The sequence below is a fragment of the Schistocerca nitens genome, chromosome 3 (genome assembly GCF_023898315.1).
Source record: "Schistocerca nitens isolate TAMUIC-IGC-003100 chromosome 3, iqSchNite1.1, whole genome shotgun sequence".
NCBI classification, from domain to species: Eukaryota; Metazoa; Arthropoda; class Insecta; order Orthoptera; family Acrididae; genus Schistocerca; species Schistocerca nitens.
The window spans coordinates 893,363,344-893,379,247 of NC_064616.1; the positions used below are offsets into that span (position 1 = coordinate 893,363,344).

Below are 15,904 nucleotides of genomic sequence, written 5' to 3' on the forward strand. Positions count from 1 at the left end.
ACTGTGCAATATATATTCTCTTTGATGTGCTTCATAAGGAAAGAAAACTCCATCTTTAAGCAGAATAGTGCATATCACAGTCACAATACTAGAAGGAAACGTGATATCTACTATGAACAGCCAAATCTAAGTATGGTGCAGAAAGGAGTCCATTTCAGTGGCTGTAAGATTTTTAATGCCCTCTCTTCAAGAATTAAGTGTTTGGTAGATATTTGTTTAAAAAAACCTTAAGGCAGTTCCTATTGCAAGGATCATTTTATGCAATAGAAGAGTTCCTGAACTACACTGTTTAACATTTCTTGTATTGTAAATTGCAAATGTATGCCCAAATTTGTATTTGTAATACAAAATATTTTTATTGTAAACATATATTTTGCAATATTTATTTCTCTGTAACACTTATTATTTTGCAATCTTTATCTATCTCTAAAATGTATTTTTTGTAGTGGGACCTAAGTTACTGTTTACTGTTTTTGTTTTGTAATCTCTACCTTTCTCTAAAATGTATTTTTTGTAGTGGGACCTAAGTTACTGTTTTTGTTTTGTTTTATGTATTCCATAAATTCTGGCCAAAAGCTTGTAAAATTTACACGTTCCATATCCTGTGATAGTGTCACAACATGGATCACCGGAACAAGAGGTAAATAAATAAATAAAATAAAATAAATAAATAATAGGCGCGAAACTCTCCAGTACGGTCCGGCAACTTTATTACTATATCTTCGTCATTTACCAGCCATGTTGGACAGACTGCGTCACAAATACAATGTTTATCAACTAACATTTATACAAAACCACATACAAAATTTATATTACAAATAAAATAAAATATTTATGCAGTGCACAAAACCACACAGAACATAGAGAAAATGAAATATAACTAAACAGGAGAGTAAAACTTCATAGCAGCAAATGAAAATACCATAAAGCAAAATGTTTACAAAGCCATGTAGATCACACACATAAAGTTTCGTTTTGGCAAAATATGTACTTTAAGTAAAACACAAAATTAAATGTGCAGTTAACTGAGAACATAAAAAGAAGATTAAATTTAGGCAAAATTATATATAAAACATAACAATATTTATTATTTTGTCCATTCACTAGAACCACTGTTGAACAAGTCCTGAGCAATTTTTTCCGAAATAATTCAAGTGGCAGGGATTTCACTTCTGGAGGCAGTTGATTGTACATTTTTAGGGTGACTGTTGGAAAGCTGCCTTGTGTACTTGATAGATGACACCTTGGCACTTCAATGTTCCTCTTACAGCGAGTGTCATGATTATGTATTTCTTGTCTTATGCTAGAATTTCTTTGATTTTCTTTTCTATAAATGAGGCAGAAAAACACATACTGGCTAAAAAACAGTCATTATGCCTAGCCTGGTGAAAATAGGCTTACAGTGGTCCAGTCTTTTGCTAGAGGATATGATCCTGATGGCTTTTTTTGTAATAGCAACACATCTTTGCAGCCTGAGGGGTGTCCCCACAACAACAGTCTATAGCTAATGTGGCTGTGGAAGGGTGCATGGTAAACTATTGTGAGAAACTGGTCAGTTATTACGCTCTCCAGCTTCCTCAGGAGGTATATCACATGAGAAAGTTTGGTGCATACATATGCAGTGTGATCATTCATGGAGAGTTTGCTGTCAATCTTGAAGCCCAGTAGTCTTGACAGTCTCCATGTTTTCTTGGTCTTCAATGTTGGTTAGACTGCATATCAAATGTTGGGTTTTTTCTTCATTGATCTTCATTTTGTTTATGATGAACCATTCTTTTATTTCTTCAAACATCAAATTTGATGCACCAAGAGCTTCTGTGGCTGTATGTCCTTTGGCAATAAGGGTAGTGTCATCTGCAAAGTGCAACATTTGACTATTACAGCTCATATCATTGACATATATGAGGAATAGGAGAGGTCCTAAGACTGGTCCTTGGGGCACTCCATGTTCCAGTTTTTGTTCAAGAGAAGTTGCTCCATGCACTGATACTACCTGCTTTTGGTTTTCCAAATAAGATTGGAGTGTTGATAGAACAGCACCTCCAACACCATAGCATCTTAAATTGGCTATTAGTGTTGTGTGTGAGATGCAGTCAAAGGCTTTGCTGAGGTCACAGAGTGTCAGTGCCACACTCTCTCTTCAAAACTCTGTTGAATCGTTTTTAATAAGTCCAGTGTGGCTGTCACTGTTGATCTCCCTTTGCAGAATCCGTGCTGTGTGTTTTGGAATAAGTTGTTTTCCTCAAAGTAATTCAGTACCTGGCAGTGCAGCACAGACTCAGTAACTTTGGCTAGTACTGGTACCACTGAGATTGGTCTGAAGCTGGACACCTCGCATGGATCCCCCTTCTTATATATTGGTACTGTGCGCACCAGTTTAAGGAAGTCTGGGAAGACACCAGAAGATAGAGATTTGTTTATAGCTATGGCTAGTGGCTGAGCTAATTCTGCAATAATTTTCTTTAGCAGTGTGCAGGACATGCCATAGATGTCTACACTTTCTGAGTGTTTGTAGGAGTTCACAATTTTTGTCATGTCTTCAGGGTGTACTTCCTTCCAGTTTTGAATACTGCAACTGTCTGCATTTCTTATGTTTGCAGTCGGATCTAGGTCAGAGTGTGGAATTTCACTCACTGTCTTTTCCACTGTTCTGACAAAATATTCATTGAAATCATCAGGGCTACATGAATTTAAGCAGGAGGTAGGCTTCTTTCTGTTCTCATTTACAAGATTCCAGGCAGCTTTACAAGGATTTTGGGCCTCTTTAATGTATGTATGATTATATTTCTTGTTTGCTTCCTCTACTGCCTTCCTATAAGCTTTTTTGGCTTTTAGGTAGTTGTGGTCATGTAATTCTTTACCTGGAATGTCTAAAGCTGATTTCATTCGGTCCTTGCACATTGTTAAAATACACTTCAATTTATTGAGCTCGGATGTGTACCATTGTTTCACATTGATAACTTTCTGCCTGCCTTGTGATTTGTCCACAGGATTCTTCACTGGTCTTACCGGAAACATGTCATCAAATGTTGCTTTTAAGGTTTGGAACAGACATCAGAAAGAATCACTGCCTACTAACTCTGCAATTTTCTGCTGCCAGTTTACACAAGACCGAGCTGCTTTGAGATCATTTAGTCTCTCTTCTTTAACAAATCTTCTTTTGAATTTGTAGTTTGAATGCCATGTGCTTATCTGCAGTTGGCTCCTCATACTGGTTTCCATTACTAGCGCACAGTGATCTGCTATCATAGGTTCAACTACACTGAGTTTATAATCCCAGATGTTGAGGTTGGTGATTATGGTGTTCAGGCATGCACCACCCCTTGTTGGGAGCTTATTTGCAATAAACAACCCATAACTGGTAATTAATCTCATAAAGACCCTCTCTCTGGCATCTCCAACACCTATGTGCGTGTTAAAATCTCCACACAGTGCGATTTTTGACTTCACGCGTGTTAGGTAACACAAACAGTTCTCCATATGTCCAATAAAGTTCTCAAAGTTACCATCTGGTGAATGGTACACAGCAACAACAACTAAATCAATAGGTGTTAATAACAGTGCAACTAATTCAAGATCAAAATCCACACAAAAACTGCTTAAATCAATTTCCTTGATGCTATGATCTCTGTTGGCATACACAGAGACCCCACCGTGGGTTGCAGTTCTTCGAAACCAAGTACTGGCCATGTCTAAGTATTCAACAGATTTATAGAAATCACTTTCTGCTTCAGCTAGCCAGTGTTCACAAATACATAAAACATCTGGTTTAATTTCTTCTATAAAAAATGATAGGAGATCCATTTTGGTTCTTATGCTCTGCACATTTACACTTGCGAGTGCAGGCCGGTAACACTCTGAAACGGCAGGTACCGCTCGGAGCCGACGCTCCTAAGCACACCTGAGCTGCAGGCTGATGCCAAGACCTTGTAAGATCTGTAGGATCATGTTTTATACTGATTTAATGATGAAACCTTAGAAGCATTACTTCAAATAAGCTTCGACTGTATTGTGGTCATGTTTTAAAGTCTGTTTGCTGTATGACACCTATAGGGGTCACAGGCGTCCTTCAAATGTTCGTGATTTGTTGATAATGTAACAAAAAATACAATTCAAACAAGCAACAAATCCACTGCATTCACTGGATTCATTTGAAATTATATTTACTTCAAATACTCATTTTTAAGACTGACTCTGATAGAGGTCAATTTAGCAGCATGTTTGCTCCTGGTATGAGATTAGCCGTCTACATTTATCATAGACGCCCGGGGACCCCATCACTTCAATTGCGGTGCTATTAAAACAAATTTAGCACAACAAATTCTTTCGCAAAAACCTGAAGTGAACGATTTACAACGCAATGTGAAATAAGTCGACTAAACGCAAAAGAAAACATTTTCGGAGTACTCGTGAAAAAAATCTTCTAACCTTTCACGTCATAAAAAGAAACCATGCAATGTCAAAAGAAATAAAAGAAGTTGTCTTTGATAATCGGAATTTCCCTGATATTATCGCGTTTTTGCTGCTTATGGCAAATTATACAGCAGTTCAAGCAGTATCCAGGTTTGTCTGGGCAGGTTGTACACTCGTATGGTGTATCAGTGCGCTTGCCTTGTTCCGTGAACTTCTTATACCGCTTCCTCATAACTTGCTTCTTCCCTGCAGTAGCTTCCCGCTTTTACACAACGCGTGTTTGTTTGTGATGTTTCTTACTCACATTTCGTGGAACGTCCATTGTTGAAAGGAAGCCCTTTATAGTGTTCATTCTGTAACTGTACATCATCATTTTATTTCCTGAGTATTTGTTGTACAGATATAGAGAATTGAAAACTAGCATGTCAATGACATGATAGAATAGTTTTTTAGGCAAGCGGATAGTGTTTCGTTCACATAAATAATGCGATAACATCTGATCTTGTTTATCAGTCCCAGACATACACGCATTGTACCTAATAATAGGCAAAGGTTTTGTGACTATTGCTGGCGCGCATTCGTCATTTGCTCCATAACATTTGGATGTTATGTGGAAATGTAGGAAACTCACTTCTTTCCATTTTCCAATCATAATTCCATTAGAATACCGCGCAATTGTCTCTCCTCTCCCAAGTTTTGTCGATGCAACGTCTTCGGGGGTATATTTCCTGTTTAGTTTCAGAGTACCTGGGGAAAGTGTTTTTAGGTTCAACAGAGTTGTAGCTAAATGAAAACTGTTATAATAATTGTCCAAGTAAATGTGATGACCAACATGCAGCTTTTCTGCCATCAAATGCAAAACTACCTTTTCAGCGTGACCTTTCCCCCCATATCTCCACTACTTCCCGTGTACACAGCGCACTTATTTATGAAACCGTCTGGATTGTTGAGCATGTACATCTTAATGCCGTATTTATTACGTGTGCTTTTTATGTATTGTCTAAATGACAATCTTCCCCTCCAAAAAAATCATTGATTCATCTATTGATAAATCTCTTCCCGGGTAATACACTTGAGACATTCTCGTGTTAAAATAATCCAATGTAGGTCGTATCTTATATAAACGTCTGGTTTCGGCTTTCCTGGAAGTGGATTTTTTGCAAAATGCAGAGAGCGTAATATGATCAAATACCGGTCTCTGCTTATACTCATCACTATTCCTCTACTCTCAAACAGCGGTTCTTTCTTCCAGTAGTCTTGTAATCGCGGATATTTAACGTTACCCATATGTAACGAAACACCCAGGAAAACCAGTAATTCGCCTATACAGATCCTAGATCCCTCTTTTGTATTTTCGCTCAGCAATATGTTGACTGCGTTGTCGTTCGTTTCGTCTGCTACAAGTTGCAACAATTCGTCTGTTACCAATAATCTGAAGAAATCCATAGGATAATTGCCAGCAGGATGAATTTGCAAAACATCTTCCTTCGTAAATGGGTGATATTGCATATTATGTGGTTCTTTATGCCAGGACTCACCTGGATTATCTCCGTGTGACAGGTCGGGTTCTTTTTCATCGTCGATTTTCACACAATCGTCGTGATCCGTATCGTCAGATTCGGAACTGTCACGAAACAGATTCGAAAGATGTGCTTCCACGCTATCATCACTCTGCAGTTCGTTTGCAGCCCCTAAATGACAATCTCCGTGGTATGCCTCGTCCTCTCTACACATAAAATCACTGTCGTCTAGTACACTATAATCTTGTCTTGTCCTTATGTGACCGATACATAGGGGGTTGTAGTATATTCCTAGAGTAATCTTTTCAAGCCGGTTCTTGAAACTTTGCTAATAGACTTTCTTGGGATAGTTTACGTCTATCTTCAAGAGTCTTCCAGTTCAGTTCCTTCAGTCTCTCTGTGATACTCTCCCATGCATTAAACAAACCTGTGCGATTCGTGCTGCCCTTCTCTGTATATATACAATATTCCCTATTAGTCCTATTTGGTATGGCTCCCACACAGTTCAGCTATCAATCAATCAATCAATCAAATTTTACTGTCGTTCAGCTCATAAAGCAATAGACAGCATCAAGATAACTTACATTTTTAACATTAATTACTAAATACAATTTAGTTTGGATTACATAAGGCCATCCGCTAGATACAGTGTTGAAAGACAGTATTTTCAGTTTCAAAAAATTCGTCTACTGTGTAGAAGGGATTATTTACTAGTATTCTGTACAACTTAGCTTTGAAGATATTGACAGGTAACTCTTTTAAATCTACACTTAACTTATTGTACAACTTAAGTCCAAGAACTAAATATGAGTTCTGTGACTTGGATAGTCTTTGATATGGTACATCTAAACATGATTTGTTCCTGGTGTTATGGCTATGTTCATCCCTTCTTAATGATATATTTGAAATATTGTTCCTAATATACAATAGAACGTTATAGATGTACAAGTTTATTACTGTCAGGCATTGCAATTTAACTAACAAGGGTTTACAGTGTTCTAACTTATCAGAGTCAGTTATTATTCTTACTAATTCTTTTTTGTAAAAGTAGAATGCCCTTTACGTGACTGTTATTGCCCCACAATAAGATTCCATATGATATGATACTTTGAAAGAAAGCAAAATATGCTGATCTTATATAACTATTAGGGACATGTCTTTTTAAGTTTCTAATTAAATAGATAACTCGTGAGAGTCTGGCAGATAAATGTTTGACGTGTGTTTCCCATGCCAACTTGTTGTCTACTATAACACCTAAAAATTTTATACTTTTTAAGTCGTGATTCTCTCTTAAGCTAAAGGAAAGTGCCTGGGTTTTACATTCATTTAGTAGAAAACCGTTTGCTCTAAACCATAATGAACTCTGAGCAAGGGTATCTTTAACTATATTTCTTAGTGTGTTTAAATCTGAGCTTTTATTTAAAAAAGTTGTGTCATCGGCATACATTATTGTGTGAGAGTTTACAAAAGATGGAAGGTCATTAATCATAAGTAAAAACAATACAGGTCCAAGTACTGAGCCCTGTGGCATGCCAGACCTAACATTAATCAGATTTGACTTCTCCCTGTTAATGCATACAACTTGTTGGTGGTTCTCAAGGAAGGATTTAATCATATTTATGCTGCTATTAGCAAAACCATAATGGGATAGCTTATTCAGTAAAGTATCATGGTCCACACAGTCAAACGCTCTGCTCAGATCACAAAATGTAGCCTGAGCAAATCCCCTAGCCTCAAACACATTCAGAACAAATTTTACAAGAGAATCCATAGCACCTGTTGTTTGTCACTTATTAAGTTTAAGTTATCTAAATACGTGCTAACTTGATTATACATAATTGTTTCAAGAATTTTTGAGAAAACAGGAGTTAATGATATTGGTCTGTAACTAGCAGGACAGTTCTTGTCACCTTTCTTATATACTGGGACCACTCTTGATATTTTTATTACATCAGGAAACTTGTTTTCAGCTAGACATTTATTTACACAGTAGGTTAAGGGACCAGTTATGCATTCAACAATATCTTTCAATAAGTTACATGATAAATCATAGTAATCAACGCTCTCTGAGGCTTTGAAATTTTTAACTGTTTTCAGAATTGCTCTGGTGGGGCCTTTCAAAATTGTTATCGATGAAGTTAAGGGCATTTTCTGGAGGTTTGTCTATTGAGCTGCATATTTCTTCACTAGATTGGACACAGAATTTATTGAATTCATCTGGGGATATGGCAATAATGTCTTTCCCTTTAGTTTGTGCCACAGAGTTAATTATACTCAGGTTTTTTTGCATTTATTTCTAGACTTTTCAATGAGGGCTGTATTATATAGCTTCTTAGCATCATTAATAGCCTTTCTATAATTACACTTAGCTCTGGAATATAATTCTTTATGTAGTTCAGATTTGCTGTTCTTGTACATACCAGAATAGAGCATAACAGTGTTTTTCATTTGCCCTAACTGTGGAGTATACCATTTCCTGTTTTTCCTTCTCTTATAACAACTACTATCCTTAATATTTAGAGTACATTTTCTCAAAGGAATATTATTTTCAAATGTATTTAAAAATATAGAGAAAAACTCAGTAAAAACAATGTCAGAGGAACAATGTTGTAGTCTACTAAATAGGGCATCCCAACTGATACAAGTGAGGGCAAGTCTAAATCTATCTACCCTCTCTTTGTTCTTAGGTCTCGTGGTTACAGTTTTAGCTTTTGGGCGGGAACAGTCTGAAGTTACTTTGCTAAGACTAATATATACTGCATTATGGTCTGAGAAATGAAAACTAACTACATCTGAAGACATATGAGTTCTATTAATATTTGTAAATATATTATCATGACAAGCAGGGCCCCTGGTAGGTTTGGAGTTAGTATAGTACAGGTTATATTGCCTTAGTACATTCTTGAAATCTGCCACCGTTTTTTTGTCCTTCAGAATATCAAAACTTGAGTTGACGTCCCCTTCAATGACAATAGTATATTGTTCCCATTTTGGTGTACAGAGGGACATTAATAGGTCATCAAATTTCTCAAGAAAGATACTGGGGTCTCCACTAGGTGACCTGTAGACTACTACTACTAATATTTTAAGGCACTCAATTACTATACCCGATGTTTCAAAGTGCAGTTCCTCACAGGGAGTGTTGAGATCTAGCTTACTATACTTTTGTGTAGGCGGTGCTTTTACATATATTGCTACTCCACCATTCAAGTGGTGTTTCCTACTATAGCAATTAACTAAAGTATAATCTTCCAGTACTTTGTAACCTAGTTCTTCCTCTTTGCACTTATACATAAGATATCAAACATGTTTTCATTGGAAAATTCATTAACAATTAGGTTTTTATCTGTCATACCCTGTATATTGAGGAAACCTATTTTAAACTCCCCTTTTCGCTTCACTTCATTTACATGTTTACCTGACTGACTTAACATACTGTTGCCATAAAGCAGTTGACCAGGTTGTAACCTATATTATAGAACCAGTCGCACGAGTGATTTGTAGGCAGTCTCCTTTGTAGACTGATTGCACTTTGCCAGTATTCTACCAATAAACCAAAGTCTGCCACCAACTTTGCCCATGATTGAGCCTATGTGATCATTCCATTTAATATCCCTACAAAGTGTTACATTCAGGTATTTGTATGAGTTGGCCGATTCCAACACTGACCTGTTGATGTTATAGACATAGAATATTACATTTTTTTCATCTTGTGAAGTGCTCAATTTTATATTTCTGAACATTTAAAGCAAGTCGCCAATCTTTGCACCACTCTGAAATCTTTTCAACATCTGACTGAATATTTATGCACCTTCTTTCAGATAGTACTTCATTTTAGATAACTGCACCATCTGCGAAAACATTGATGTTGCTGTTAAAATTGTCTACGAGATCATTAATGCACAATGTGAACAGCAAGGGTGCCAACATATAACCCTGGGGTTCGGTTTGGGGTGGCGGTGGGGTTAGTGGACTGCTGTAGCCTGTTGTGGGGTTGTGTACCACTGTGGGCTACAGCGGGGACGAAGCCTCTCCGTCGTTTCTAGGTCCCCAGCACAATACAATATAATACAATACAATGGTCCCAACACACTTCCCTGGGCCACACCAGAAGTTACTTCTACATCTTACGATGATTCTCCATCCAATGTAACATGCTGTGCCCTCCCTACCAAGAAGTCCTCAATCTGGCTTTAAATGTCACTTGATACCTATATGATTGTACTTTTGACAACAAGCGTAAGTGTGGCACTGAGTCAAATGCTTTTTGAAAATCAGGAAATACTGCATCTACCTGATTGCCTTGATTCAAAGCTTTCAGTATGTCATGTGAGAAAAGTGCGAGAGTTGGGTTTCACATAATTGATGTTTTCGGAATCGATGCTGGTTGGCATTGAGGAAGTCATTCTGTTCAAGGTACCTCATTACCTTTGAGCCCAGAATATGTTATAAGATTCTACAACAAATCACTGTCAAGGATACTGGGTGGTAGTTTTGTGGATCACTTCTACTACCCTTCTTATAGACAGATGTGACCTGTGCCTTTTTCCAAGAACTGCGCACGGTTTTTTGTGCGAGGGATGGATGACAGATTATAGTTAGAAGAGGGGCTGACTCAGCCACAAATTCAGTATAAAATCTGACAGGTATTCCATCAGGGCCTGGAGATTTTTTCAGTTTTAACAATTTCAGTTGTTTCGCAACACCACTCACACTAATCCTTATTTCATTCATCTTCTCGGTGGTACGAGGACTAAATTGGGGCGATTCTCCTGCGTTTTCCTTTGTAAAGGAACATTTGAAATGGATTAAAGCATTTCAGCTGTTGATTTGCTACACTCAATTTCAGTTTCTGTCTCATTCACTAGGGACTGTGTTGTGTTGTCTCGTTGTCACTGTAGGCTTTTACCATGGGAAGCAAGGAGAGGATGTTGTCTGGTGGCCCATATCCTCTTTGTATAACACAATTGCATGCATGTATTAACAGAGTTCTTTATTCATAAGAATAAGAATTTACTGAACTTAAGGTAGTCCAGGTGTTGTGGTACAAGCTTTCCCTAATAGTCCATGTTAGCTTCACTGCTGGTGAAGTACACGTCCCGCTATGCACACTACTCTGGCCGCTATGTGCTGATTCTGACTGCAAGTGACTCAATTCGGTGACTCACTGGATGACTGACTGGGCCCTCTGGTCTGCAGTGGCGATCTAAATACTGGCGGTCGAGAGGGCATTGGTGGTATGTTTCTAGCGAGTGTGTCTTTGGCCTCTATCGATCTTCTCGCAACCTCTTTACCGCCTCGTGTGCTGGTGACAGCATACGCCAGTACAGACTGGACACTAATCTTGGTGCCATTGACCGCTTTTACATATGACCCGAATTCTTTGGGTTCTGTGGAAGGTCATTTGTCAATATTCTGGTATGGTAGTCATTGAAGGCATCACGCATTGCTCTCTTGACAGCCAAACACGTTTCACTCAGCATCTCTCTATATATATCCCTACATTTTGTTTTGCACCTGTTATGGAGTAACCTCTGTTTCTATGGAAGTTTCTTTACAGCGATTATATACCATGTAGGTTGTTTCCCATTATGAACTGTTCTTCTGGGTATGTATATATCTAGTGCATTGTCAACTGTTCTTTTAAACTTGAGTTGTAGATCCTCTACATGCACCTACCCTGTGTTGAAAGTTTCAAGTTCCTCATTTAGATATGGCACTACTGATTCTTTTAACTTGTTTACTGATCATATGTATCTTTCTGCTTGTTTTGATTGTCCTTTGTACTTCAGTAATCATTGTTACCACAACTGTCCTAGGCAGTTTTCAGAGAAGGCATTTAGTAATATTTCAGAGGATGTCTTATCACACCCACAACTAAAAAAGCTGTAATTTTCCCTGATGATTGGTGGATGATTAAAGTCTCCCCCAATGATTATAGTCCAATTGGGGAACTTGCATACAAGTGAACTGAGGTTTTCTCTAAAGTTTTCAGTTACTTCAAGCGATGAGTCTGGTGGGAAATATGAGGAATCAATTATCATTTTATGCGCACTCTTGATACTGAGTCTTGCCCAAATAATCTTACCCGCAGCTGCAATTTCTATCTTGGTGGATTTTAGTTTCTTGTCTTGTGCGACAAATATGCCACCTTCATTTCTCATTCCCCAAAGATATTACTATCAATTTCAGGTTTCAGCAAGCTTTCTGTACCTAGTATTATGTGAGCTTAATTGCTTTTTGTGAGTACATAAAACTATTTTACTTTGTTGCTAATGCTCCAGGAGTTCACAATTAGGATTTTAATACTCTCACCTGTGGGAGGCACTTCTTGCGTTCTTACATTGATACTTCCAGGTTTTCTACAGCTGTTGTTATATGGATTGGATGGAGAGTCGTCTAATCTAGAAAACCTTCGTATGCACACCACATGCTGTTACGTACCTGAGTAGCAGCCTCTGATGTGTAGTGCACACCTGACTCATTTATGAGGCCCCTACAGTTCTTGACCTTCCCTTCCACTTGACTCAGAACCAGAGGGCAACGTTTAGTTCAGGAAACAATGCTGCAAATTGTGAGCTTAATTGAAACTCCATACGCAAGGCTGGTCTTCTCAACATTCTCTGCCAGCCGCTGGAATGACCCAAGTATGACTTCAGAGTGGAGATGACAGGCATCATATGTTCCATTATGTGCCACAGTCTGCAGTTGGTTGCACTCTGTTCCCTCAGTAGGTACTGAAATAACCTCTTCAACATGTTGGATGAGGTCCCCAGGCATACAAACTGAGTGCACCTGGTGTCCTTTGCTGTCTCTTGCTGCCATTTCTCTAAGTGGTACCATTATCCCCTGTACAGTTGAACTGTCGACTATTAGTAGACACCTATCCTTCTAAGTTTCCCTTATCTTGACACCAGACAAAACAGGTGGAGTGAGTCCCATTGGCTCAGTTTCAGTGAAAGACAGCACCTCAACCTTGTTGGTTAGGGAGATTGGAACAATACCCCGAGTCCTCTCTGTGGTCCTCATCAACCCTGTACAAGACACCTAGATCTGCCATTGACATGAAATTCACAGTCAGTTTGACGAGTAGTGACAGAGCCTATACTTTTTGCAGAGAAGACAGGATCCACAGGAGAGAATAGTACATGAGATACCTGTGGTACTGGTATCAGAAGTACTCGACTCTCAGGAGCTCTTCTAACACACCGATTTGCCACAGCTACCACTTGTATGACAGTAGTCAGGGCGATTTCCAGCTGCTTATGAATGTCAACCAATACAGCCCACGTTAAAGAACAGCATTCACAGTAGGGATGCATTTTTTTTTTTTGTTCAGAGTATTACAAGGAAGTGAACAAATAACTTTAAATGGAGTCCTCTGATTACCCTATAATCTGTTGAGTTAAAAAGTTGCTTATTCCGTATAAGAATTGAAGCAAGTACGCAAAATGAGATTTATATTTAATTATAATTGTTAGCAAACTTGAAAACAGAGTTAATTTGCCATAAATGCAGGTAATGTGTAGGGTTAGTCCTCCTTAGGGTAAAACTAGATATGACACAACATGTTAATTAGAAAATCTGTTACAGTAACTAACCTGCAAACGCTGATTTACTACGAATGGCTTGTAGATTATGCAAAGGACAATGGTAGTTTCCGAAAATTCTCCAAACCACACGTTTATGTTTGTTGATATACAATGAAATTCAGGGGTGATGTATTCTTTGGTAGTTACAACATTTGTAGGTGAGCTTGCCTCAGGAGAGCATACAATGTCTTTGACACCCTTTCCTATCAAATCAGTACAGGCATCCAGGCCAGAGTGAGTGCAACTTTATACTAATAACTGCTATCATATTGCCAAGTTCTTTGTAAATTTGATTTGATTTTGTAATCATATACAATATCATCACATAACCTCTCAGACCATGAAGTTTCATTTTGTTTCCTCAACCTCCTCCTTTTCTGCATTCTTCTTCTTTTTTCAGGAAATGTGTATTCAATTTGGAATGAAAAATTTTGCTACCTATTGCTTGTAGCTTCAGGAAACTCCCTATTTCAAACACTACATAAGGGTTACTACTGTTTCCTGACACGCTACCGTGAACAGTTTTCACCACTTTAGCCATCCACTGGGAGATTTGTGGAGGGAAGCAATATATGAAGGCACTCAGAAAAGTAATGCCTCTCAACTTTTTATGTGAACTCTTAAAACTTTTTAAATAAAACAAACTTTATTAGCATTATACATCTTTAATCAATGAGAGACCAATTTGTTGATACCATCACCCTAGAATGTGAGATTTTGTTGACATAGTCAGATACCATTACCATAGTCAGATTAGAGCCCACACAGAAGCATACCGACAATCCTTTCCATGAACAATACGAGACTGGAATAGAAGCGAGAACCGATAGAGGTACTCAGGGTACCCTCCGCCACACACCGTCAGGTGGCTTGCGGAGTATCGATGTAGATGTAGATGTAGATGTAGAACTTCACCTCTGCGTGTTTCACTTCATTCCTATCAAAGTGAAGTCCTCAAAGGTGTTCCTTAAGGTTTGGAAATGTGTTACAATCGGATGGTGCCAAATTGAGACCATATGGAGGGTGATCAACGACAGTGAACCCGAGACGTTGGACTGTTGAAAATGTCGTAGCACTCGAGTGGTCTCACATTGTCATGCTGAAGGAGAGGGTGCTCCATGTGTGGACGGACTCTTTTCTGGTTTGAAACTCAATTACAGCATGCCATTTCTCACACACTGACATTGTTATATTGTGCATCACCATCTTACACGCTAGAATTTGGAGCCCTCTAGTGGCAAAGTCTACCTGTATCAGTGAAGCCAGAAATTCAACTGAGTAATGTGCATGACATGTAATACTTAAACTGATAATGAGAACAGAATAAAAAATTTGGAGGCATTACTTTTCAGTGTACCCTCGCCCGAGTATTGCTTGAATCTTCTTGGAGCATACTTTCTCCGTATTATGAACAGTACTTTAGTGAATTCTTAATTATTTTTTGTAATGGTAGTGCACAAAATCAGCATGGAAACTTCTTGACAAAAGAAAATATGAGAGATGTTTACTATCAAATTAATGTATGCCCTCATTCCCTTCATAGTTCCACGGTTGCATTCATTTAGTATTAAAGATGTATTTCAGTTCCTGGTTGGATTTTTAATGAAAACAGAGTGCCCCTAAGAGAGTGGGGAAAGGTGCCACAAATAGTCGCAGCATTGTTTGATCTAAAGGATAGCGTCAAAGGGACTGATGAGAAAACTGAATTTGCAAATGCTTGAAGATGGATGCCAGTTATCCCATGAAACTTACTCTCAGATTTTTGAGAACTAGTGTTAAGTGAAGAATGTAGAGATATTTCTCAGTGTCCAATGTATTGCCCATGTACGAAGCATGAGGACAAGATTAGATTGATTACAGCATATACTGATGCATTTAAACAGTTATTCTTCTAGTGCTCCATATGCGACTTGAACAGGAAGAAACCCTAACACGTGGTACCGTGCTTAGTACCTTCTGTTATGCACTTCACTGTAGTTTGCAAAGAGTATATGTAGATGTGGAAGAGTATCTCCATGTCCAGTTTAATCCCAAAGTATGCCATATTGGGTTGTGTGGGGAACATATTGCCTCAATTTTTCTTTTTTATTTTAAAATGTCAATTCAGGATCAGGGAACCAAACTTTTTGGTATGGTATTTGTCGTGTAGTAAATTGGACTGTGTTACTCTGGAGTCATAAGTGGATCAACTGTTGTGTACAGAAAGTTTTCAGACATGTAAAATATCATCTCTTGTCTCTATTTCAGGCCAGCAACAACAAGGAGAACAAGAGCTTGCAACAAAAATGCTCCTGATACAGTCAAAGAGATTTTATTTGGATGTGAAGCAAAACAGAAGAGGAAGATTTATAAAAGTAGCAGAAGTAAGTTATGTCAGGG

At 38.2% G+C, this 15,904-nt stretch overlaps 1 protein-coding gene across 3 annotated transcripts in view; it reads left to right on the plus strand.

Moving 5' to 3' along the window:
• The window catches only part of LOC126248951 (transcriptional activator protein Pur-beta), a 371,465-nt gene that overhangs the window by 253,929 nt on the left and 101,632 nt on the right, over nt 1-15,904 (plus strand). For all 3 annotated transcript variants that reach the window (XM_049950484.1, XM_049950483.1, XM_049950485.1), the window contains one exon: nt 15,773-15,888. In XM_049950484.1, coding sequence (XP_049806441.1) covers nt 15,773-15,888 — 116 coding nt within the window. The remainder of the gene's footprint in view (nt 1-15,772; nt 15,889-15,904) is intronic.